Here is a 25,539-nt window from a genome sequence, read left to right on the forward strand (position 1 = left end):
TTAGGTGTAATAAGTGGCAGAACCAGAACTGTGAAAAACAACTTTGATTTTCAAATAATCAATTTTACAATATTCTCTGCTTTCCATTCAATTCTGCTATAAACCAAACACTGCTCTAAAAAACAAACTTTATCAATTAAAACTGTGAGTGATATGACACTTGACTGATATATTTTAAAAGGCTGAGAAAATATATATCCAATTATATATCCTAAGAATGAAGGATGTTAGCCTTATGTTCCTGGAACACTGAAAATAGAACAAAAATATAGATCTGACTCATAGATTCCCCTTTAAACAACATTTCAGCAAATTCAAATTGTGAATACTTATTTCTATAACCATAAAACCTGGGGGTGAGAAATTCAAAGAGTATATTTGCCCCAGTCAGAAATGGCTCACGTTATCTGCAGAAGATTATATATTGAACAGTGTACCAAAACACACCATAAATACACCAGAGCAGTACACTCAGTTAGGTTCAGTTCAGTCGCTCAGTCGTGTCCAACTCTTTGCAACCCCATGAATCGCAGCACGCCAGGCCTCCCTGTCCATCACCAACTCCCGGAGTTCACTCAGACTCACGTCCATCGAGTCAGCGATGCCATCCAGCCATCTCATCCTCTATTGTCCCCTTCTCCTCCTGCCTCCAATCCCTCCCAGCATCAGAGTCTTTTCCAATGAGTCAACTCTTTGCATGAGGTGGCCAAAATACTGGAGTTTCAGCTTTACCATCATTCCTTCCAAAGAAATCCCGGGGCTGATCTCCTTTAGAATGGACTGGTTGGATCTCCTTGCAGTCCAAGGGACTCTCAAGAGTCTTCTCCAACACCACAGTTCAAAAGCATCAATTCTTCAGCACTCAGCCTTCTTCACAGTCCAACTCTCACATCCATACATGACCACAGGAAAAACCATAGCCTTGACTAGACGGACCTTTGTTGGCAAAGTAATGTCTCTGCTTTTCAATATGCTATCGAGGTTGGTCATAACTTTTCTTCCAAGGAGTAAGCGTCTTTTAAATTCATGGCTGCAGTCACTGTCTGCAGTGATTTTGGAGCCCCAAAAAATAAAGTCTGACACTGTTTCCACTGTTTCCCCATCTATTTCCCATGAAGTGATGGGACCAGATGCCACGATCTTCATTTTCTGAATGTTGAGCTTTAAGCCAACTTTTTCACTCTCCACTTTCACTTTCATCAACAGGCTTTTTAGTTTCTCTTCACTTTCTGCAATAAGGATGGTGTCATCTGCATATCTGAGGTTATTGATATTTCTCCCGGCAATCTTGATTCCAGCTTGTGTTTCTTCCAGTCCAGCGTTTCTCATGATGTATTCTGCGTATAAGTTAAATAAGCAGGGTGACAATATACAGCCTTGACGTACTCCTTTTCCTATTTGGAACCAGTCTGTTGTTCCAAGTAATCTTTTTGTCAACTCTACTTAGAAGAAATAATGTCTGCATAAATCTAAATTTCTGAAAACAATATTTTAAAAATTAAATTGGGCTAAACCTATAAGATATGGTGTTTTCCAACGTATGGTTCACAAGCCAACTGCATCCAAACCGCTATGGGTTAGTTAGATACTGCTGAGAAAGACTGAGGGCAGGAGAGAAGGGGCAGACAGAGGATGAGATGCTTGGATGGCATCACCGACTCAACAGACATAAGTTTGAGCAAACTCCAGGAGACAGTGAAGAAGAGAGAAACCTGGTGTGCTGCAGTCCGTGGGGTCAAAGAGTTGGACATGACTTAGTGACCGAACAACAACAAATCAGCTACACTGTAGATGAGACCAGGAAGATGAATTTTTATTAAGTCCCTAGTGATACTATGGGCTCAGTGGTTAAGAATCTGCCTGCCAACGCAGGAGATGTGGGCTCAATTCGTGCGCCAGGAAGATTCCCTGGAGAAGCAAATGGCAACCCCCTCCAGTATTCTTGCCTGGGAAATCCCATGGACAGACGAGTCTGTGGGCTACAGTCCATGGGGTTGCAAAACAGATGGACGTGACTAAATTTTAAATACAGCTCTGAAATATAAGCAAAGATATGAACTGGATTTTCATAAGGGCCAACTGATTTTCTAGAGAGAAAACACCTGTCTAATAACTTAGATTCACACATCTAAGGGTGAATCAACCCCCATCTCAGAAACATGGACTTCAAATCAATCTGCAGTGAGCCACAAGTTTCTTTTTTAATTTCCAATCCATCATGGACAGATGCATAAAAGAGTAAGAATGAATTACAGTTGATCCTTGAACAATGCAGGTTTGAATCACACAGGTCCACTTCCACAGAGAGATTTTTCTGTATCAAATGCTGCAGTACTACAGGCAGTGGTGGGCTGATTACACAGACGTGTAGGAACTGTAAGTATGGAGGGCCAATTATCAATTACACACATGGATTAACCCCTGGGCTTGGTTCAAGGGTCAACTGTACTAGCTAATAAAAACTTTTAACAGATGTTACAAAATCCAAACCCAACTTTTTTTTTTTTTAAACAGATTCAACAGACATTAAATTACAATGACAAATTGCTATGAAAGTTTCCAAACACTTTCAATCTTATCAGGAACAGTTTGTAGGGTGCTGGTCTATGGACCATGGGAACAAGACTACTCTGTTCCCAGCAGGGAAAATACCACAAAGCACAGTGACATCATCTAATACAGGAAGTTCAGTGCACTGCACCCAGAAAAGCACCATGACAAAGTAGAGACAAAAGCACCTCCTCTGCTCTCTTTTTGCTGACCACTCTACTTTTACAGGGAAAATGGGTTAAACAATGGGTTCCACAGACATTTTTGTCTGAAACTTACCTTTGTATCTTCCCCAATCATGTTTTCTCTTTCATAGTAGTGCTGAAGTTGTAGATTATGTTTTTCTTCTTCTTCTTTCTTCTTTCTTTCTGCTTCTTTTCGTCTTTCTTCAGCTAACCGAATAAGCTCTTCGTTTTTCAGTCTTTGCTTTAAAATAAAGAAAAAATACACACTCCATACACACATTCAGTTCATTCGTATTTGTGTGAAATAAAGAGATAAAACGGAGGGTATAGATGATATGTCCTCATATCACTCAGTTGTGTCCAGTTCTTTGCAACCCTTTTGGACTAGAGCCCACCAGGCTCCTCTGGCCATGGGATTTTCCAGGTGAGAATACTGGAGTGGGTTGCCATTTTCTCCTCCAGGGGATCTTCTCGACCCAGGGATCAAACCTGTGTCTCCTGCACTGCAGGCAGATTCTTTACTGCTGAGTTATCAAGGAAGCCCATAGATGACATACTGATCTGCTTAATAATAAAATATTAGGCATCTAAAATATTACAACATGCTAGTCAGTCTAAACTATTTTTTGGCTATAAAAAAAGTCATCATTTATCTCTTTTCTTAATTTAGTTATTTCATTTTTATAAAATAACATCTAACAAATGCATAATGATCTGCTATTTTCTAAATGTACTCCAAGACTGTTCTCCTTTGTGAGTAACAGGTATCTTTTCAAGTCAAAGTAAGGAGTTCACTCTCAGACTAAGCAGAAAAAGAGAGTAGGAAAAAACACACCTCCTCCTCTTTCTCCCTTTTCTTTTCCTGCTCCTCTTCATACTCTTGCTGGATTCGAGCTCTCTGTTCTGCAAGCCGTTTTTCTTCTTTTTCTTCAGCAATTCTTAATCTCTCTCGCTCTGCTTCTTCTCTTTGCTTCTTTTCCTCAATCTAAAGAATTAAATCTAGTTACTACTTTGTGAAACTACTGAAAAGTTAGAATACCACTTAATTTACCCTTTTATCCTATGAATTCAACCTTTATATCCTGCTTTTGTAAGTAAAAGTAAGTTCCTAAATTTTTCAGTTTCCTGTATTGTACTAGAGAGGCCCCATGATATAATGATAAGAGCTCCAAGTAAAATTCCAGCTCCCACAGACCTTATGAAACTTTCTGGTTCAGTTTTGTCATTTGGTAAAAAGAGTTACTAATGTCTATATCTCCAAGTACTGCTCAAAGATTGAAATGAAAATATGTATGTAAAAAACATAAAAGTTCCTATGTAGAAGGCCCAATACTTAGTAATTAATGATTATGTTATTCTATAATGACTACTACTACTATGTCTCAAAGTTCCTTGTGACTAGTATCCTGAAACAGCAGTGAAATGTTTTAGCAACCATTTTTAAGTAGAAATCTCTTCCCTAGAATAGCCTTTATTTCCTTTCTAATGACAAGATGTAAGGTATATGAAGATGTCAGCTACAAGGATTCATAATTAAGTTTTGTTTGAATGCCACCTGAAACCTGCAGTGCTGAGTATTCTAGGTGAATACTACAAGGCAAAGTCTAAGATGTGACAGGAAGAAGACTCTGAGAGATAGTCTACATCCTGCATGAATGAGACAGAAGAATGACAGCATGGGACCTGAGGATTCATGATGCTGGTTTAAGGATATCAATAAATTTTTATCCCTCTTAAGTATGGACTGATCATGACTATTCACAATATTTTAAGAGTTCTTGTCTGCATTTCCTCTAGTCTCAAGGTTACTATATTTAGTGCTGTCAAACTTTTGAGCTATAAGAACTGCAGTCTTCTTACCTATGCCACAACTTTACATGCTAGGGCTTTTTCCAACATTTATCACAAACCTTTTAAATATGTACAGTCCTAATATTTAGGACTAAGTGGTGTGTACATACACACCACTTAGTCCTAAATCACCTCCTCAATTACAATAGCCCTAAAGAAAACATCATTCATGAACCATACAATAAAACCACACACTGAACACTCAGTTCCCTTTCTCTCCTCCATGAAAAAAAATAATCACAATCACCAGGTCACTTCACCATTAATGGGTCACAATCATAAATGATCTCACACCTAATGAATCCACAGAAATATCAATCCAACAAAAGTGCCACACAGCTCTTCAACAGAAAGAGAAAAGTTATTGCTCAGGTCAGTGGTTTGCAAACCATATAATACAAAAGTAGTTCAATGGTCCTGCAAATAGTTTATTAAACTTGCTAATTATTTTTAAAGTTGCAGTTTAAAATGACATCTAAACACTCACATGTATTAATCACCAAATTTGAAGCACATGAAGACTTCTGCTGCACTAAAACTAATAATGGTATAACTTTTTTAGGGTTAAAACCTATTTATGCAGACATGGAGCTAAGGCTTCCTTTGAATCTTTATGCACAGATCTGAACATTTTACAACATTTCTTTTAACACTTAAGTTTAGGGATTCTTTTTGTCTGACACTATATTGTTGATATTAATAAATACCATTTAGCTATTTTACATTTTCTTGGAGCTCTGGAATAGATTTTGTTTGGAGGGAAAGCAGGAGATTTTAACAGACTCCTAAAAGAAAAATACATAAACCACCATTTTATAGGCTAGGAGAACTGAAGATTGCGCTTATTCTGAAACTAGTAAGTCAAAGTTTCCCACAATACTACTAGTTTTTTGCCAGAAGAAAGACACTGGAGAGTGTGGAATCTCTAGGTATGACACTTAAAGTTAGGACACTTGGGGTCAACGTGCTAGTTCTGCCACCACAGGTGAGCCTCAGCCTTTTATTGGTCTTAAAATAAAAATAGTAATACCTTCCTCAGAGTTGTGAGGTTTAATAAGAAAATATATTTAAACCTACCTTACAAACAATAAAAGACTACAAAATGACAAGATTTCTTTATTTTTCCCTAAATTCTACCCTCAGTTCAGTCAGACACATCCAACTCTTTGTGACCCCAAGGACTGCAGCAAGCCAGGCTTCCCTGTCTATCACCAATTCCTGGAGCTTGCTTAAATTCATGTCCATCGAGTTGGTGATGCCAGCCAACTATCTCACTCTCTATCATCCCCTTCTCTTCCTGCCTTCAATCTTTCCCAGCATCAGGGTCTTTTCCAATGAATCAGTTCTTCCCATCAGGCAGCCAAAGTATTGGAGCTTCAATTTCAGCATCAGTCCTTCCAATGAATACACAGGATTGATCTCCTTTAGGATGGACTGGTTGAATCTGCTTGCAGTCCAAGGTACTCTCAAGAGTTGTCTCCAACACCAGAGTTTAAAAGCATCAATTCTTCAGTGCTGAGCTTTCTTTATGGTTCCACTCTCACATCTATACATGGCAACTGGGAAAACCATAGCTTTGACTAGATGGACTTCTGTTGGCAAAGTAATGTCTCTGCTTTTTAATATGCTGTCTAGGCTGGTCATAACTTTCCTTCCAAGGAGTAAGTGTCTTTTAATTTCATGGCTGCAATCACCATCTGCAGTGATTTTGGAGTCCAAAAAAATAAAGTCTGACACTGTTTCCACTGTTCACCCATCTATTTGCCATGAAGTGATGCCATGATCTTCATTTTCTGAATGTTGAGCTTTAAGCCAACTTTTCACTCTCCTCTTTCACTTTCATCAAGAGGCTCTTTAGTTCCTCTTCACTTTCTGCCATAAGGGTGGTGTCATCTGCATATCTGAGGTTACTGATATTTCTCCCGGCAATCTTGATTCCAGCTTGTGCTTCCTCCAGCCCAGCGTTTCTCATGATGTACTCTGTATATAAGTTAAATAAAGCAAGGTGACAATATATAGCCTTGATGGACTCCTTTTCCTATTTGGAACCAGTCTGTTGTTCCATGTCTAGTTCTAACTGTTGCTTCCTGACCTGCATATAGGTTTCTCAAGAGGCAGTTCAGGTGGTCTGATATTTCCTCCCATCTCTCTCAGAATTTTCCACAGTTTACTGTGATCCACACAGTCAAAGGCTTTGGTACAGTCAATAAGGGAGAAACAGATGTTTTTTTGGAACTCTCTTGCTTTTTCAATGATCCAGCGGATGTTGGCAATTTGATCTCTGGTTCCTCTATCTTCTAAAACCAGCTTGAACATCAGCAAGTTCACAGTTCACATATTGCTGAAGCCTGGCTTGGAGAATTTTAAGCATTACTTTACTAGCATGTGAGATGAGTGCAATTGTGCAGCAGTTTCAGTATTCTTTGGCATTGCCTTTCTTTGGGATTGGAATGAAAACCGACCTTTTCCAGTCCTGTGGCCACTGCTGAGTTTTCCAAATTTGCTGGCATATTGAGTGCAGCACTTTCACAGCATCATCTTTTATGATTTGAAATAGCTCAACTGGAATTTCATCACCTCCACTAGCTTTGTTCCTAGTGATGCTTCCTAAGGCCCACTTGACTTTACATTCCAGGATGTCTGGCTCTAGGTGAGTGATCACACCGTCATGATTATCTGGGTCGTGAAGATCTTTTTTGTACTGTTCTGTGTATTCTTGCCACCTCTTCTTAATATCTTCTGCTTCTGTTTGGTCCATACCCTTTCTGTCCTTTATTGAGCCCATCTTTGCATAAAATGTTCCCTTGGTATCTCTAATTTTCTTGAAGAGATCTCTAGTCTTCCCATTCTATTGTTTTCCTCTATTTCTTTGCATTGATCTGAGGAAGGCTTTCTTATCTCTCCTTGCTATTCTTTGGAACTCTGCATTCAAATGGGTATGTCTTTCCTCTTCTCCTTTGCTTTTCGCTTCTTTTCACAGCTATTTGTAAGGTCTCCTCAGACAGCCATTCTCTTTTTTGCATTTCTTTTTCTTGGAGATGGTCTTGATCCTTGTCTCCTGTACAATGTCACGAACCTCTGTCCATAGTTCATCAGGTACTCTGTCTATCAGATCTAGTCCCTTAACTCTATTTCTCACTTCTACTGTATAGTCATAAGGGATTTGATTGGGTCATACCTGAATGGTCTAGTGGTTTTCTTCACTTTCTTCAACTTCAGTCTGAATTTGGCAATAAGGAGTTCGTGATCTGAGCCACAGTCAGCTCCTGGTCTTATTTTTGCTGAGTGTATAGAGCTTCTCCATCTTTGGCTGCAAAGAATATAATCAATCTGATTTTGTTGTTGACCATCTGGTGATGTCCATGTGTAGAGTCTTCTCTTGTGTTGCTGGAAGATGTGTAGAGTCTTCTCTTGTGTTGTTGGAAGAGGGTGTTTGCTATGACCAGTGTGTTCTCTTGACAGAACTCTATTAGCCTTTGCCCTGCTTCATTCTATACTCCAAGGCCAAATTTGCCTGTTACTCCAGCTGTTTCTTGACTTTCTACTTTTGCATTCCAATCCCCTATAATAAAAAGGACATCTTTTGGGGATGTTAGTTCTAGAAAGTCTTGTAGGTCTTCATAGAACTGTTCAACTTCAGCTTCTTCAGCATTACTGATCGGGGCATAGACTTGGATTACTGTGATATTGAATGGTTTGCCTTGGAAACAAACAGAGATCATTCTGTTGTTTCTGAGATTGCATCTCAGTACTGCATTTTGGACTCTTTTGTTGACCATAATGGCTACTCCATTTCTTCTAAGAGATTCATGCCCACAGTAGTAGATATAATGGTCATCTGAGTTAAATTCATCCATTCCAGTCCACCTTAGTTCACTGATTCCTAGAATGTCGATGTTCACTCTTGTCATCTCCTTTTTGACCACTTCCAATTTGCCTTGATTAATGGACCTAACACTCCAGGTTCCTATGCAATATTGGTCTTTACAGAATCGAACCTTGCTTCTATCACCAGTCCCATCCACAACTGGGTGTTGTTTTTGCTTTGGCTCCATCCCTTCATTCTTTCTGGAGTTATTTCTCCACTGATCTCCAGTAGCATATTGGGCACCTACTGACCTGCGGACTTCATCTTTCAGTGTCTTATCATTTTGCCTTTTCATACTGTTCATGGGGTTCTCAAGGCAAGAATAATGAAGTGGTTTGCCATTCTCTTCTCCAGTGGACCACATTCTGTCAGACCTCTCCACCATGACCCGTCTGTCTTGGGTGGCCCCACACAGTATGGCTTAGTTTCACTGAGTTAGACAAGGCTGTGGTCCATGTGATCAGATTGGCTAGTTGTCTGTGACCCATGCTTCCAGTACTTTAAATCCACCCAAAATACTTCAACAGTATTGCCAGATCAATTATCCTTAAGACCACATCCATTATGTCACTGCCTTATTTAAGAGTCCATAATAATTAGGATCAGAAAGATGGCATATTTGAGTAGACTCTCTTTAAGAAGAATTTAAGAGGCTGGGGTCAGACTGGATAGCCTTAAGTGTCAGACTAAGGAATATGGACATTTTATTTAGAAAAGCTATTGACAGATTTTAAATAAAGAGAAATTATATCAAAGGAGGATTAACCTGGCCAAAGGATTAATCTGACACTGGGTTGTAAGTGTGGGTATGGAAGGGAGGATGGTAAAAAGAGAAAATATTGTGAGCCCACTATGGGCAGGTACCTCATTCACCTCAGGCTCCATCCCAAGGGTGGACACAGTATGAGAGTTCAATAAACCCATTTGCTTAATAAACACCTGATGCTCAAGTGTCTTCCTCTGGGCATTTCTAGTGTTTTAAATGCAATTTGCTTACACACATAAATGAAGCAAATAAATACAAAATGTGAGAGTATTTTTAATATTTACTTACAAACTAAACAACTGAGTCAAGAATATAAAGTCATTTAGAAAAAAACTATTTCTATTAACACATAAACATCTAGAAAGATTCATTTTATGCCTGATAGGTGAACATTTTAAGAGTTTCAGTTTTAGAAATTCCAGCACTCTCTAACAATTAATGATTTAACAAAATTTTAAAAAGATTAAGTCAACTGGTATACCTGACATGTCTCCTTATTCCTTTTTCATATATAAGTAAAACATTATAATAATATAAATAATATAATTTCTATCTAATATGAATTAGATATTTTAGATAACTGCATGGCATTTTAGAATTTATTCTAAATTTAAGATTTTATCTTGTGGATAAAATCTTTGCAAGTTTATTAAAACTTTTATGAAACTTTGAAACCATGATCAAATAAGCATTTCACCTGAAAACGAAGAAAATTCTTGTATAATTCCTGCTGTTTAATCTGAAGTTCAGTTGGAGGCTCACTAAAAATATTTCCCCGAGCAAAAGGAGAGCTCTGTGATTGCATATGACCTTGAAAAGGAAATTTTGCAAAAACATACCATTAGCCAGTGCATAGAAAACATAAAGGTTAAAGAAGAAAGACTTTGCTAAATAAATTCAAATTTTGAAAAAAGGCACTAAATATGGAAGCCCAAAGGCTAAACTCGGAAGACGACCAAGATTAGAATCTAAAGACCAGATGAAAAGAGAGGGAAAAAATGGTGAAACTAAAAAAATTAATACACAGTTGAAAAATCATAATATAGCTATATCTGAAAGTCATCAAGGAAACATAAAAGTTAGTAACCTAAGCAACTCTCACTGCAGCAAAGGCTTTAAAATAAAATTTATAAAGCACACATTTAAGTTCTTATGTACGATGTAAATATCCTTTTCTTAAGAATACTGCTTAAGTACACATTAAAATGTATTATGTATACACATATAAAAAATTTCTAAAATTGCTTTTAAAAAATCAGTGGATTCCTATCCATGGTTTAAAACACAAATTAGAAAATTAGCTCTAAAAACATTTTTAATTTTTACAAAATTAAAATGACTTTTAATCACTGCAATACTTTTTACTTAAAAATTGTATCAGATTAATGATATAAATTTGAAGATTAAAAATATGCTATATATATGTTATTTATAAATAGTATTAAACATTCTGGGAAAGGAAAAATATTATTTTATAAAAGCAGCCTGGAAAATAAGTATGCCCCAGCAGTCTTTTGAATGCAGAAAAAAATTGTATGCAAATTTAAGGCTCACATAACTTTTTTATATCATTTTATATTTATATAAAAATACATCATTTTTTAGTTTCCTTATACCATCAATCTAAAGCATTTATTTCTCTCACTCATATAGTGGTTGTAAGCCAATTGCTCTGCAGTTGAGCTGTCATTTGGGTCTCTTTTCCTTTGTATTTAAATTTACTAATGCTTACTTGAATAGATCAGCAGAAAGGCAAATCAATACCTAAACATTAAAAGCTTAGGTTATCGTGGAAAGGCTGATCAGAAAAACAAAACTTAGTAGTTTGTTTCACATTGAGATCTGTCAAATTCTAAACCTTTGAGGCAATTAGAGAAGAAATATTGTTAGAGACAGGCAAGATAAGTTCCTTTAAACATAAAAACATTATAAAAACAAAACCAAAGGGAAAGACATGCTCTAAACAAAAATGAAAATGCATTCAAGCATAATAAGCAAAAAAATAAATTTAATCCAAATTAGTATGAACTTTTTAAACATGATTTTTCACCCAAAAACCATGAAGTAAAAGAAAAACAACAAACATTAAGAAGAGCTTTTAAAACAGGCCTAATGAAGACAAAATATTAGAGGATAGTGAATCTCAAGTATATATTAAGATATTCAACTTCCAGGCATATTTGAGCTCCCTTAAGGCCTTTAAAATACTACGTGTCACATATGTATATTTTATGTGTGAACACATGTATATAAATACACACATACAAATACATAAACTCATATACATATATGATGGCATAGCAACAAATTAAGTGACTCTCAATAGTTTTTCTGCATTCAGAAAGTCTATTTTAGGTTAATTTTTAGGAAATGAAAGTTAATTTAGGGAATTTCAATGCACAAAAAAGGGGAATTTAAACATTTTATGATTTCTTAAACTAGAGCATCCTGACCACATCCTGGCCACAAATTAGCACCAAAACCCTGGTGTTAGACACAATAAAAATAGATAACAAATTCTGCTGTGCATATTCAGTCATCAAGGTTGTGCTCTTTTTTGGGAAAGAATCATGGAAACTTTCTATTTTTCCTGTGTTTTTGCTTAGTAAGCAAAGCTAGATGCCTGACGTGTTATTACTATGACAGAGAAAATTCTAAGCTAAGAGGGAACTATGTACAAACAATACAGGGGGTGGAAGAGAGGAGTAGAGCAGGGGTCTGTACCACTGATCTCAATACAGACTGCTCCAGAAGCAGCAGCCAATGAAGAGAAAAATAATGGTAATCAGAAAGAAGCAAAAATTCTCTAAAATAAAATGAAAAGATGTTTTGATGTACGAAGAAATAAAATAAGTTTACTTTGACTTCTGGTCACATTCCCCATTTATTTACAGTAAACACTCTGTACTTTCTCAAAAATTTTAATTTTAGACAAGAACACTGTATTAAAAAGTCCTTTCAAAATATCCCTGACTGATCATACACTCTTTTAAAAATTTTTTTTACATGTTTAATACATATGACTTATTGGCCAAACAGATAGACTAAATGGTAAGCTCTGATTTGAATTACTAGCCTTGCATCTCTCAAACCTTTGATAGTAGCACTAATTTCTGCAGCCTTTTGGAATACTTCAAGAGATGTACTGTAGGTTGTTTCCATGGACAGCCTGTATCACTATTTAAACTCTAATTATAAGAAAATATTTTCCTACTTTGATCCACAGTAGATTTTTACACAGTGAATCTAGTTTTGATTTTTGAACTACTAAAAAGTAGAATTTTTGATGAAATTATTAATTTGGCTCTCACTCTGAGTCCTAATAATTCAATTTGCTGTAAATAAATGGTTATTTTTATAGGCATCAAAATACAGTATAAGGTAGTATATTCTTTAAACTTCACTTGAATTCTAAATATGTAACATATTTTCACATATACTTGATAAAGAAAGATGATTACAAATTTTCCTGGCAAGTCATAAAGATACTGAATAATCTTTAATTTACAGAATCTTTAAAGGACCCTGTTTAATACCAAACCAAAGGTATATGCTTATGAAAGGGAGATGTGACCAGAAGTCAAAGTAAATTATTTACTTCTTTGTACACTGTGGCTTATAAGGGAGCGCAAATGTTTATAAAACAAAAAATGAATTTTACTGTATAATTTATCATATACAACATCTGGTATGTTCTCACTAATTTAAACTAATTCTTATGGGTGTAAGAACCAAACTCTGTATGGGTAAAAAAAAAAAAAAGAAGAAAACTATTTAAGAAATCTCCTTCCCACTAGCAAAATAAAGCTGTTAGCAGCACCTAAAGTATATATAAGAACTAATAAAGCTGAGAAGAAATACAGAGTATAATATTAAGGAGCAAAATGTATCTCTCTATTCATTTTTTCAAAATACCTATATAGAAAAGTTATTGTAAATAGCATAAATAATGTGTTATGCTTTCTGACTCAGAATAACCAAATTCTCAAAATCTTAATAAGAACTTTGTTGGAGAACAGAAGAGAAATGCTACTGAACAACTTTAGAAACGTAAAAAAATATATATATATGATTAAAAACCTGAGTTTTTATTTGCAGCATCTTCTTGGTTCTCAGCATTTGAAGTGGCTAAATTTTGGTCTAGAGATACAACAGCCCTTTTATCTTCATATGCTCTTGCATCTGGGTTATGGTAGGCATCTATATTTTGTCTGTGCATCCTATTCAAATCAGCTGAGAGGGAAAAAATAAGCCATTTATTTCAATAAACACATTCCTATAATTAATATGCTTAATAGAAATGAAGAGAACCAACAGGACCAGAGCTGGAATACTTAAATGGTCATCTTGGTACCCTGAAAACAGAAACAAGATTATCAAAACTTGTAAGAAATTTTTCAAAAATAATGTTACAAAATAAAGTCAAAATTAGTAGAGAACTTAAAGAGTGTATACATTTTTGACAATCCATAAAAACCATATTTATATGTACCTTACCTCAGAACTTTTGACTATCTAAATATAGAACAAATAGTAGCAATTCAAAACAAGTCACAGTGACATTTACCCAACATCATTAGTATTCCTAATGAAAAAATATCATGTGGAGTTTTAAAACATATTCATAAATTTTTTTTATATAAACATTCCTTAAAAGATGGAGCTCTAGTCCCTTCCTCTAGAGTGTGGATTACTTCTTATGACAAGGATTCTGCATAGTGAAGTCACTTGGTCGTCCCCGACTCTTTACGACCCCATGGACAGTAACCTACCAGGCTCCATGGTCCATGGGATTTTCCAGGCAAGAATACTGTAGTGGGCTGCCATTTCCTTCTCCAGGGGATCTTCCCAACCCAGGGATCAAACCCGGGTCTCCTGCATTGCAGACAGACGCTTTACCGTCTGAGCCATTAGGGAAGCCCAGGATTCTGCATAATGATGGTATAAAACTTTCAAGGCTACTTCATAAAAGACATTATGTTTCCATCTTGCTAGATCTATTGGTTCACTCACTTCGAAGAAAGCCAGCTACCATTCCATAATGAACACTCTAAGGAGCTCTAAGGGAAAGCCCACATGGCAAGGAACTGGGGCCTCCTGAGTCATGTGAGGGAGCCATAGAGAAAACAGATTCTCCAGTCCCAATCAAGCCTTTGAATTACTTATAGCCCTGACTGACACATTAAAAGGGTCAATTGTATCATATGCAAATTGTCTCTCAATAAATCACATAAAAACAAACATAAATCTAACTGGGGCATATATAATACATAAAAAATATATAAATACCTAATCAAATATACATGAAACAATCTTGCTATTAATCAATTAGAACTATGAGATACTTTTGTTATCTTTCAAACTGGTTAAGTATTTTTAATTTTTTTTTTACTTTTTCTCTTAGTGTACAATTTTTAAAAATTTTAATACACAGTCAAGTAACATCACCATAATCAGGAATCAGAACAGTCCCATCACCCCCCAAAATTCCATCATAGTTATTCCCTGTCCTCAGCCATAATCTTGGTACCAGTGATTTGTTCTCCATTTCTGCTGCTGCTGCTGCTAAGTCGCTTCAGTCATGTCCGACTCTGTGCGACCCCATAGACGGCAGCCCACCAGGCTCCCCCGTCCCTGGGATTCTCCAGGCAAGAACACTGGAGTGGGTTGCCATTTCCTTCTCCAGTGCATGAAACTGAAAAGTGAAAGTGAAGTCGCTCAGTCGTGTCTGACTCTTAGCGACCCCATGGACTGCAGCCTATCAGGCTCCTCGTATTTTGAGAATATATGTGTATGTAAAAGGGCTTCTTTCCCTTAGGTCTTCTCTTTGAAGCCTCCCAAATTGTTCTGCTCATTCTTTTTTTTAACTGCTAAGTAGCATCCCATCATATGAATGTACCACAGTTTATCCATTCACTCACTGTAGAATATACTCGGTTTTTTCTTTATGGGAACTTTAAAAAAACTGAGAAAGGAAACAGATGTTAAATGTATTACAAATAATCAAAATGAGAGGTACTTACTCTCAAAGGGTTGATGCTATGTTAAAATTGTATGGGTAACAGATTTTGATATTTTATTAATAACTACCTTACAAAGAGATCTTTCTCAGAGAGCTAAGAATATGGTGAACATCCAATTTCTTTAATTTCTTTGTAATAAAAGATGAAAGACGAAACAGGAGTAATTAGAAAAGCCAGCAGCTGAATTAAAGTCATCCAACATAATCCCTGTTATATGGTCTTGGCCATCTAATGGAGTAAAAGAAAACACTGGTTTTTACTACATATTGGGAATATAATAGGAAAATTAGGTTCCCTCTCCTTCTCTCAAATGTAACAGCTAAATACAAAACAAACATATTCTTCAAGTTTACTTGCTTTGAAAATACCATTAAAAAACAGTTCCACTGCATTTGATAAAATAGCACACCTTTTTTACTTCATGGCATAACTGAAGCATTAAATAAGCAAACTAAACATTACCATTAAAAATAAAAATCTCAGAAAGGTTTGCTCCATTCCTGTTAGGTCAAGCAATTCTAAAATAATATTTTATAATTCAATAACAAACACTTAACCTACTCACTTCCACCAATTAAACACATATAGGACATTATAATTATATTCTCTGAACTGGAAATAATTTTTGAGGCAAGCTGGAAACTTCTAGGAAATTATTCCAGTGTTTCCCAAAGTTTCTGTTACATAAGCACTTCCTTCATGGTAACTATTATGCTTCTATCAATTCATAATTTAAATTTATTATAGCAAAGACTGGGTAGATGCTTATCAATTTTATGTCCTCCGCCTGGGTATAAAGAAACCCTTCTAGCCTCCCAAGAAGTTACTTTAGAACCTTATAAATAGGTTTGAACAATTGAACAAAGACAAAAGTGATACTTCTCCACCTTTAGGTCAGGCCCCATCAAAATTCTCAACTTGTTCTCCCATCCTCTGGACCATGTCTATGCAGCTAGAAATTAAAGACTCCAAAATGGTACGAGTGACACACTGGAAGAGGCAGATTCCCAAGTCAACTTTTGGAGAACCACTCAAATAGTATCAAATGCAGTTTAAGTGAGAAGTAATTTACACTGCCTTAAGCCTCTGAGAAACGGGAGTTCTTTGTTAGACCACTTTTCGTTTAAATACCTTTACTTTCAAAGGAAATGTTGCAGTACCACCCATAAATGGAAAACCAGTAATATATATTTTATTCCAGTAATATATAATTTTAAATATATGTTTAATGGATCACCTAAAATCATCTTATTAAATATGATCACCTAAATCATATTTAATGGATCACCTAAATTAAATTTATATATTAAATTAAATATATATTTAATGGATCACCTAAAATCATCTTATTTATAAACAGAATAAGAGTTCTAATCTTCAAAATTGTGAAGAAAGTATGAGATGAATATAGGAAAGGAATAAATCTATCGGGAAAGAAAAGAGTTTCCTCATTAATCTAAGTGGGCCTCTAATACATCTTTTTTAAAAAGCCATCTTTAACAGAGAATCAAAGACATAGCCATTAAGAACTCTAGTAATTCAACCCCCAATATCTTCTGACTGCATCACTCAGTTATCCCTACAACAAAGCATAAACCTGAAGAACATCAAATTTACTTTGTATCACTCTAATGGGTTTTCTAATTATTCGTTTCCCATTTCTAATTAAATGATTTTTAAAAATCCATTATCTTTCTCTGCTTTTATTCTAAGCTAATTGAAGACCATCCCAACATATATAACAAGTTGCAAAAACTCTCTTTTCAAAGTGCCCGTTGTGTGATTTCTAGATTAAACATTTTTAAGAATACATGATTGAAAGATAAATCAATATAATTCTGCAATCTGCCAAACATTTCTGAGCCCAGGTTTTTGTCAAGAGCCCCTGCATTGTGCGGGTATATGGCATATAAGAATTAAACATAACATTCCACAACTGAGCTCAACTGGTGGCTCAGAGGTTAAAGTGTCTGCCTGCAATGCGGGAGACCTGGGTTCAATCCCTGGGTTGGGAAGATCCCCTGGAGAAGGAAATGGCAACCCACTCCAGTATTCTTGCCTGGAGAATCCCATGGACAGAGAAGCCTGGTGGGCTACAGTCTACGGGGTTGCAGAGAGTCGGACACGACTGAGTGACTTAACTTTCACTTTTTCCACAACTACATCAGATCACTTAAGACACCTTATTAGTTTAAAAATATTGCAGTAAGGATTTTATTATTTTTACTAGAAAACTTAAAAAAATTCAAACTACTAGTTTGGGTAAAAACTTGCTAACTAACATAAACTTTTCTCTGCAATCGAGTTATTATCATTAGAGGGTGAAAATTTTGTAATAATAATAAATGAAGAAAGGCTTTTTAACATGCTATTATGTTTACTATCAAAATACCTCTTCTGCATCAAGCTGTATAAAAAGAGACCTTTCCTTACAGACTATGATTCCCACTTCTTTCTACTCCCCATTTTTTTAAAAGTTAAACTTAGATTCTTTTAAAAACAACAAATCAGAGACTTCCCCAGTTGTTCAGTGGCTAGGACTCTGTGCTCCCACTGCAGGGGGCCAGGTTCAACCCCCGATCAGTGTACTGGATCCCACATGCTGCAACTAAGACCTGATGCAGCCAAATAAATATTTTTTAAAAATCAATAGAAACAACATACTTATCAGATTTCCTTTGTCATCTCTCAGAGGAGCACCACCTCCACCTTTCCCCCAGGGGTTGTAACTTCTCATTTCAGCTTCTAATTTGGCTTCATATACTTCTTTTTCTTCACGTTCTTTCTTTCTTCTTTCTTGTCTTTCTTGAATCTTAACAACATTAAGAAACATTTGTAATAAATGCTAACTGCTAACAAGTATTCTGATACAAAAAATTAGTTTTAAGATCATATTTTATTTTATTTTTCCTATTAGAAAATTAGACTTTTTCCCAGTATACTTTACTATAAATTTAATATCACAAATATATGCAAAAACAATTAAAAACACTTTGGTAGCTGGAATACATAGCTGCTACTCCCTCACATCCTGTCACTTGGGCCCTTTCCAGCCACTGGTGCCACTTGGACTAAGGCAACTTCATCTTCCCAACTCCCAGAGCTATTCCCTTCCTAACCTCACCATTTTCATGGGCTCCAACAGACTCTCCCTACCTTCATTTTCTTCATCTACCCTTTCATGGTACCTGGCCAGCCACAAACTACTCCCCACACCTCTGAGACGTGGGCCAACTACTCCCTACGCATCACCAGACCTACTCTACCTTGGGCAAACTCCATTCCCAAAGTTCAAAGGTACTGAAGGTTCAAAGCTCTCTAGAGAATGCCAGGCTATTTAAGTACACTTTATGAAAGCACACAAAACGGTCTTATCATCATCAAGTGTAAGCACAGGGTTGGTCTTTAAAGACATATAAATAGGCAATGAATAAAGACCTACATTTTGGAAAGTTATTTTTAAAATCATTACCAAATGCATAGCAAATTTAAGTAACTACTTCAGGAAGGTCAAGGAAGTCATCACATAAAAAATTCTAGGGTTAGGGATTCTGGTTCTGTCAGTGGTGTTTTTAATATGCTCATTTGAAAACAGATAAATACAGTCTCTTGTTTATAGATTCCTAACACAAAAAAATAATGTTGGTAATTCTGTAATTTTTAAAAAGCCCACTTTTCAAGGAGGTTGCCTAGTGTAGAAAACAGAACAAAAATCTGAGCTTTAGAAGAAATCCCAGTGGAATTTTGTAGAAGGGTACCTCAGGTGAATATATAAACCTAGAATTCCAGGGACCTCTCTGGAAAAGATATAACTATTCCCTCCCAAAATCCACACATTTGATACAGTTATTCCTAAGTAAACTCTCTCCAAATATTACAAACCACAATAGAATGTCATCTTCCTCCCTAAGTGTTCTGCCTCTGTTTTCCCTATCCTTAAGAGTTCATAGCTTTATCATCCTCTTACAAGACTCAGAATCATCTTAAAGCCCTGTTCTTTCCTCAGTCCCTAAATTTAAGTCCTATTAATGAAATCCAAGAAATGTCTCTTCCGATGTCCTGTCCATCTTCCCCACCTGGTGCAGGACCTTGTTACTTCCTGGCTGGACTACCTAATAGTTTTACTAAAAGGTTTCTCTGCCACATCTCTTTCCCAACCGTCCACATCACAACCAGATATCTTCCTAAAAGCCACATCTGCTCACATCAATTATATTTCTTTCACCCTTTGGCTTGAGATTTCCTCCCTTTGGCTGTCGATAGATAACAAGATGAAACTGAAAACCCCTTACTTGCTATCTTTCACAATCCAGTATAATCTAACACTCCAGCCCCTTCTCCTACATCAATTCCATTCCCTGAATACACCAGGAATTTCATATTTATTCACTGTATAACATGAAACTCAAAAGCCATCAACCACGTGAAGCCCTCCTAATAGCCAAGGCAATTACTCTCCCTATCCCATGCATTCCAGCCTGTCTATATCAAACTTTATCACATTTAATGATAAATAAATGGAATTCTTTCTCCTCAGCCACACTCTGAGTTTTAAAGGGCCACTGTACTAACACATAAGATGTTTAACATTACATGAATGAACAAATGAAAAAAATGAATGGATACCTGCTGCTGCAAAGCTTCCTGGTAAGACTGAAATGACTGTTTTGAAGGCTTTGGTTTATCTTCAAAAAACAATCCTGAATTTATTGCTCGATTACTTGTAATTTTCAGCTCATTCTGTCCAACTGTACTCCTACATCAAATACACAATTAATAATTTAAATCCTTTTATGACAAAACAAGAAGAAGATGCAATACTTCTTTGAAATAGCATGGCATATAAATACATTTAAAATAGAGAAATGGCAACCCACTTCAGTAATCTTGCCTGGGAAATCCCATGACAGAGGAGCCTAGTGGGCTACAGTCCATGGGGTCGCAAAGAGTCAGACATGATCAAGAGACTAACACACACACACAAAATAGAGAAATTATTTCTTTATAATTCAAAGAGAAATTTTTAAGTAAATGCCCCTTATCTCTGCTTTCAAAATTAATGGAACTTTCAAATTTACTGAATCTATTTCCTAATTTAGGTGGCAGTTACACGCAAGTAAAACATTCACATACAAATAAAAACACTTGTGATAATTCATCAAGCAATATACACATGACTTATGCACTTCTCTGAATGCAGTGGAAGTCCCTCAAATAATATCATAACTAATGATTTACTTAATAAGTTTACTCCAAAATAAAGTAATAACTTCCTAGCCATTTTAAGAATAAAACAAATAATTGTAGTAAAAAGTCTGACTATCTCAAATAAAATTTTTTTCACTGAGTCATAGATTTTATTAATGGCATTGATGGTATAAGACTAATAAAATCCCTAAAACCTTGCCCTGTTTATGGAGGCCTGGGATGGGAATTTTGTCAAAGGTGAGAGGTTCTAACTGTTGGGTAAAGTTACAGCAATGATTCCCTAGTAATTGAAGGCCCCTTCTACCCTTCCTTTTATTTTTTTTTTTTCTTTTCCCCTGGTAATCCAGGGCTTGTACTTCTTAGAAATTATGTATACAGAACTCATCAAACTCAAAGCAAAAAGGCTCAGAGATCCATATCTATACACATCATGGTCAAAGAGAAGAACTGCAAAAGCAGCAAGAAAATAAAAACTCATCATATACAAGGGATCTTCAGTAAGATTAACAGCTCATCAGAAATGCTATAAAGGCCAGTAGGCAAGGAAACGACATATTCAGAGAGATGATGGGGGCAGGGGGAAGTCAACCAAGAAGTCTATATCCAGGAAAACTATGCCTCACAAGTAAAAGTGAAATTAGAACATTATTAAATAAAATTCAGAGAAGACATCACTAACAGACCTGTCTTATAAGAAATAGTAAATGATGCATTTCAGGTTGAAATAAAAAACACTTGACAGTAACCGGAGTAAACACAAAGGAATAAAGACTAGTTAACAGTAACTACATAGGTAAAGGTTAAAGATATTACTAATATACTTTTATTTGCAGCTATATTCTCTGATTTAAAAGACAACTACATAAAGGAAAGAAGGAACAGTTAAAAACTATTGATGAGCTTAAATATATAACAATATACTTTGTATGCAATAGGCGCATCAAGAAGGGAAGGAATGGCATTATACTGGAGAAAACATTTTACATATTATGGAAATTAAACCGGTGTTAATATGAACTCAGTTCTTTTAAATTAAAAACATAAATTTCAGTCTGCAAGGAAACCACAAAGAAAATGACAAATTATACTAAAAGAAGCAAGAGAATTAAAATGGAATGCTACATTTAACAGTAAAGAAAAAGCATTACTGGAACCAAAAAAGGAATCTTTTATATTGATAAGGGTCAACTTATCAGTAAGATATAACAATTATGAGCAGATGTACACATAGCTACAGAGATTCAAAACACAGTAAACAAAAACTGACACAACCGAAGAGAGAAATAAATCAAAAATAATAACTGGAGACTTCAATACACTACTTCTAATAACAAACAACTGCACAGGAGCTCAGTGCAGAAAATAAACAAAACTATAAACCAACTATATCTAAGTCACACTGATAGAACTATCCACCCAACAACAGGAAAATGCTAATTTTCTCAAGTGCATATGAAACATTCTACAGCACAGACCACATGTTATAAGCCTCAGTCTTAAAATAAACCTTAATAAATTAAAAAAAATACAAAATATGTTCTCTAACTGCAATGCTGCTAAGTCACTTCAGTCATGTTTGACTCTGTGGGACCCCATAGACGGCAGCCCACCAGGCTCTTTTGTCCCTGGGATTCTCCAGGCAAGAATATTGGAGTGAGTTGCCATTTCCTTCTCCACCAACTGCAATGAAATTATATTAAAGCTCTATTAAAAATTTCCACAATCATATGGAAATTAAACAACACACTCCAAACTAACAAATGGATCAATGAACAAATCAAATTAAAAACTGAAAAATAATGAGATGAATGAAAACAAAAAGATAATGTATAAAATTTAAAGAAGAAGCTAAAACAATAAGAGGAAAATTTAGTTGTAATATATACATATTAAAAAACAAGACACTATATCAATAACCTAAGCTTCCACCTTCAAAAACTAGAAAATATACAAGCAAACTGAACCCAAAGGAAACAGAAAGAAGAAAACAAAAAGATGAAAGGAGAAATAATATGAAATGGAGACTAAAAGCACAACAGAGAAAATCAACTAGACCAAGAGCTGATTCACTAACAAGATCAACAAGATTGACAAATGTTTAGTCAAAATGTACAATAACAAGACTAAAATTATTGAAATAAAAAAATAAAATAAGAAACATTACTACTGACCTTATAAAAATAAAACAGATTGTAATACTATGAACAACATATGCCAACACATTAGATTATCTTGACGAAATGGGTAAATTTCTAGAAAGAAACAAACTACCAAAACTGGTGCAAGAAAAAAATTTTAAATATGAATTAACCAATGACAAGGGAAGAGATTAAATTAGTAATCAGGAAATTATCCATAAAGAAAAGATGAGGGTAAACTGGATTCCTGGTGAATTCTACCTAGCTGAAAAAATTAACAATGCTTCACACAACGCACTCTCCAAAGTAACAGAAAATGGAAGAGCACATCCAACTAATTCTATTAGGCCAGTATCATCCTGATACCAAAATCAGACAGACTTCAAAAGAAAACAAAAACCAAAGACCAGTATCACTCATGAATACATAGACAAAAGTCCTCAACAAAAAATTAATAAACTGAAAAGTCCAGCAAGATATGAAAAGGACTGTACTCGCTGACCATGTGAGATTTACCACAGGAACGCAAGTTGATTTAATATATCTGAATCTAATAAATATATCCCCACCATACTAACAGAATGAAGAACAAAAACCACAGGATATCTCAATAAACGCAGAAAAAGCATTTCACAAAATTCAATTTCCAACTCAGTAATATGTTGAAAGAACATACCAAATACCCCTTCCTGAATCAACAAAGAATACAAGGGGACTTCCTCAAGCTAATAAAAGCGATATGAAACATCTGCAACAAACATCATACTTAATGGTTAAAGACTGAATGCCTTAGATGCCAAGATAGTAAGATTATCTTGACAAAATGGGTAAATTTCTGCCTAACAGCAGAATAAAATGAAAATGCCCATTCTCATAATATCTATTCAACATTGCACTGGATGTTCTAGTCAGGGCAATTTAACAAGAAAAAAAAAAAAAAAAAAGCATTAGATGGAAAGGAAGTAACCTCTATTAACTGATGACATATTATATATACAGAAAAATGCTAAGAAACCCATCAAAAAAGGAGTCCATCAAGGCTGTATATTGTCACTGTGCTTATTTAACTTATATGCAGAGTACATCATGAGAAACGCTGGGCTGGATGAAGCACAGCTGGAATCAAGATTTCTGGGAGAAATATCAATAACCTCATATATGCAGATGACACCATCCTTATGGCAGAAAGCAAAGAAGAACTAAAGAGCTGCTTGATGAAAGTGAAAGACGAGAGTGAAAAAGCTGGCTTAGACCTCAACATTCAGAAAATGAAGATCATGGCATCTGGTCCCATCACTTCATGGCAAATAGATGGGGAAATAATAGAAACTGTGAGAGACTTTATTTTCTTGGGTTCCAGTATCACTGGAGATGATGACTGCAGCCATGAAATTAAAAGACGTTTGCCCCTTGGAAGAAAAGTTATGATCAACCTAGACAGCATATTAAAAAGCACACACATTACTTTGCCAGCAAAGGTCCGTCTAGTCAAAGCTGTGGTTTTTCCAATAGTCCTGTATGGACGTGAGAGTTGGACTATAAAGAAAGCTGAGCACAGAAGAATTGATGCTTTTGAACTGTGGTGTTGAAGAAGACTCTTCAGAGTCCCCTGGACTGCAAGGAGATCCAACCGGTCCATCCTAAAGGAAATCAGTTCTGAATATTCACTGGAAGGACTTATGCTGAAGCTGAAACTCCAATACTTATTTGGCCACCAAATGCGAAGAACTGATGCATTTGAAAAGACACTGATGCTGGGAAAGATAGAAGGTGGGAGGAGGAGGGGATGACAGAGGATGAGATGGTTGGATGGCATCACTGACTCAATGGACATGAGTTTGAGTAGGCTCCGGGAGTTGGTGATGGACAGGGAGGCCTGGCGTGCTGCAGTCCATAGGGTCGCAAAGATTGGACACGACTGAGTGACTGAACTGAACACTAAATAGATTTACAGATTTTATATCCTCTCCATCAAAATCTCAAACTGAGCAGCTCATTCCAAGTAAGATTCACATGGAAATACAAAGGATCTAGAATAGTCAAAAAAGAATCTTGGAAAAGAAAAACAACTTTGAAGAACTCATACTTCTCAATTTCCTAACTTCCACAGAGCTATAATTATCAAGTGACACCAACACAAGGACAGACACACAGAACAATGGAAGAGAATAATCCCAGACAGAGACTCACAAAAACATGCCCAGCTTTTTTTGACAAAGGTATAAAACCCATTCCCAGGAAAAAGGATCTTGTCAACCAATGGTTCTGGGAGCTACTGCCACTCACATGGCAGGGAATGGGTACCCTGACCTAAATCTAACACCTTACCCAAAAAATAACTCAAAATGGATTATGAAGTTAAATGTAAAACTATAAAAACTTTCAGGAAAACAAAGAACTAAAGAGTTCTTTTGTTTTTTAAAAACAAAACGTAGAAAATCTTTTGGATCCAGGCTTAGGAAAACAAGTACCTAGATACTTGATACTGAAAACATGATCCACAGGAAAAAAGTTGATATATTGGACTTATTTAAAATTTACAAGTACCCTTCCAAAAGGATGAAAAGACAAACTTTAGACCGAGAGAAAATATTTGCAAACCACATATCTGACAAAGAACTAATATTTAGGATATACAAAGAACTCTTAAAAACTCAGTATTAAAAAAAAATGCTCCAATTGGAAAATGTGCAAAAGACATCAACAGAAAGTAAAAAAGTGAAAAGTGAAAGTCTGAGTTGCTCAGTCATGTCAAACTCTTTGCAACCCCATGGACTGTAGCCCACCAGGCTCCTCTGTCCATGGGATTCTCCAGGCAAGAATAGTAGAGTGCGTTGTCATTCCCTTCTCCAGGGGATCTTCCCAACCCAGGGATTGAACCTGGGTCTCCTACGTTGCAGGCAGATTCTTTACCATCTGAGCCATATCAACAGACGTTTCACCAAAGATT

General features: G+C 35.8%; 1 protein-coding gene across 50 annotated transcripts in view; it reads right to left on the reverse strand.

Annotated features, from left to right (window-relative positions):
* Positions 1 to 25,539, reverse strand: part of CSPP1 (centrosome and spindle pole associated protein 1) — a 110,451-nt gene that overhangs the window by 28,679 nt on the left and 56,233 nt on the right. For 41 of the 50 annotated variants that reach the window (XM_086336708.1, XM_086336693.1, XM_086336702.1 and 38 more), the window contains 6 exons: positions 19,870 to 19,999; positions 17,908 to 18,055; positions 13,301 to 13,453; positions 9,918 to 10,030; positions 3,571 to 3,720; positions 2,830 to 2,976 (listed from right to left, as the gene is read on the reverse strand). In XM_086336708.1, coding sequence (XP_086192834.1) covers positions 2,830 to 2,976; positions 3,571 to 3,720; positions 9,918 to 10,030; positions 13,301 to 13,453; positions 17,908 to 18,055; positions 19,870 to 19,999 — 841 coding nt within the window. Of the gene's footprint in view, positions 1 to 2,829; positions 2,977 to 3,570; positions 3,721 to 9,917; positions 10,031 to 13,300; positions 13,454 to 17,907; positions 18,056 to 19,869; positions 20,000 to 21,790; positions 21,801 to 25,539 lie in introns of all 50 variants that reach the window. The other 9 variants (XM_086336709.1, XM_086336681.1, XM_086336680.1 and 6 more) reach the window with 2 other exon arrangements.

Source organism: Bos grunniens, chromosome 14 (genome assembly GCF_055505025.1).
Source record: "Bos grunniens cultivar Pamir isolate PY7600 chromosome 14, Bosgru_T2T1.0, whole genome shotgun sequence".
In the NCBI taxonomy this organism is placed as follows: domain Eukaryota; kingdom Metazoa; phylum Chordata; class Mammalia; order Artiodactyla; family Bovidae; genus Bos; species Bos grunniens.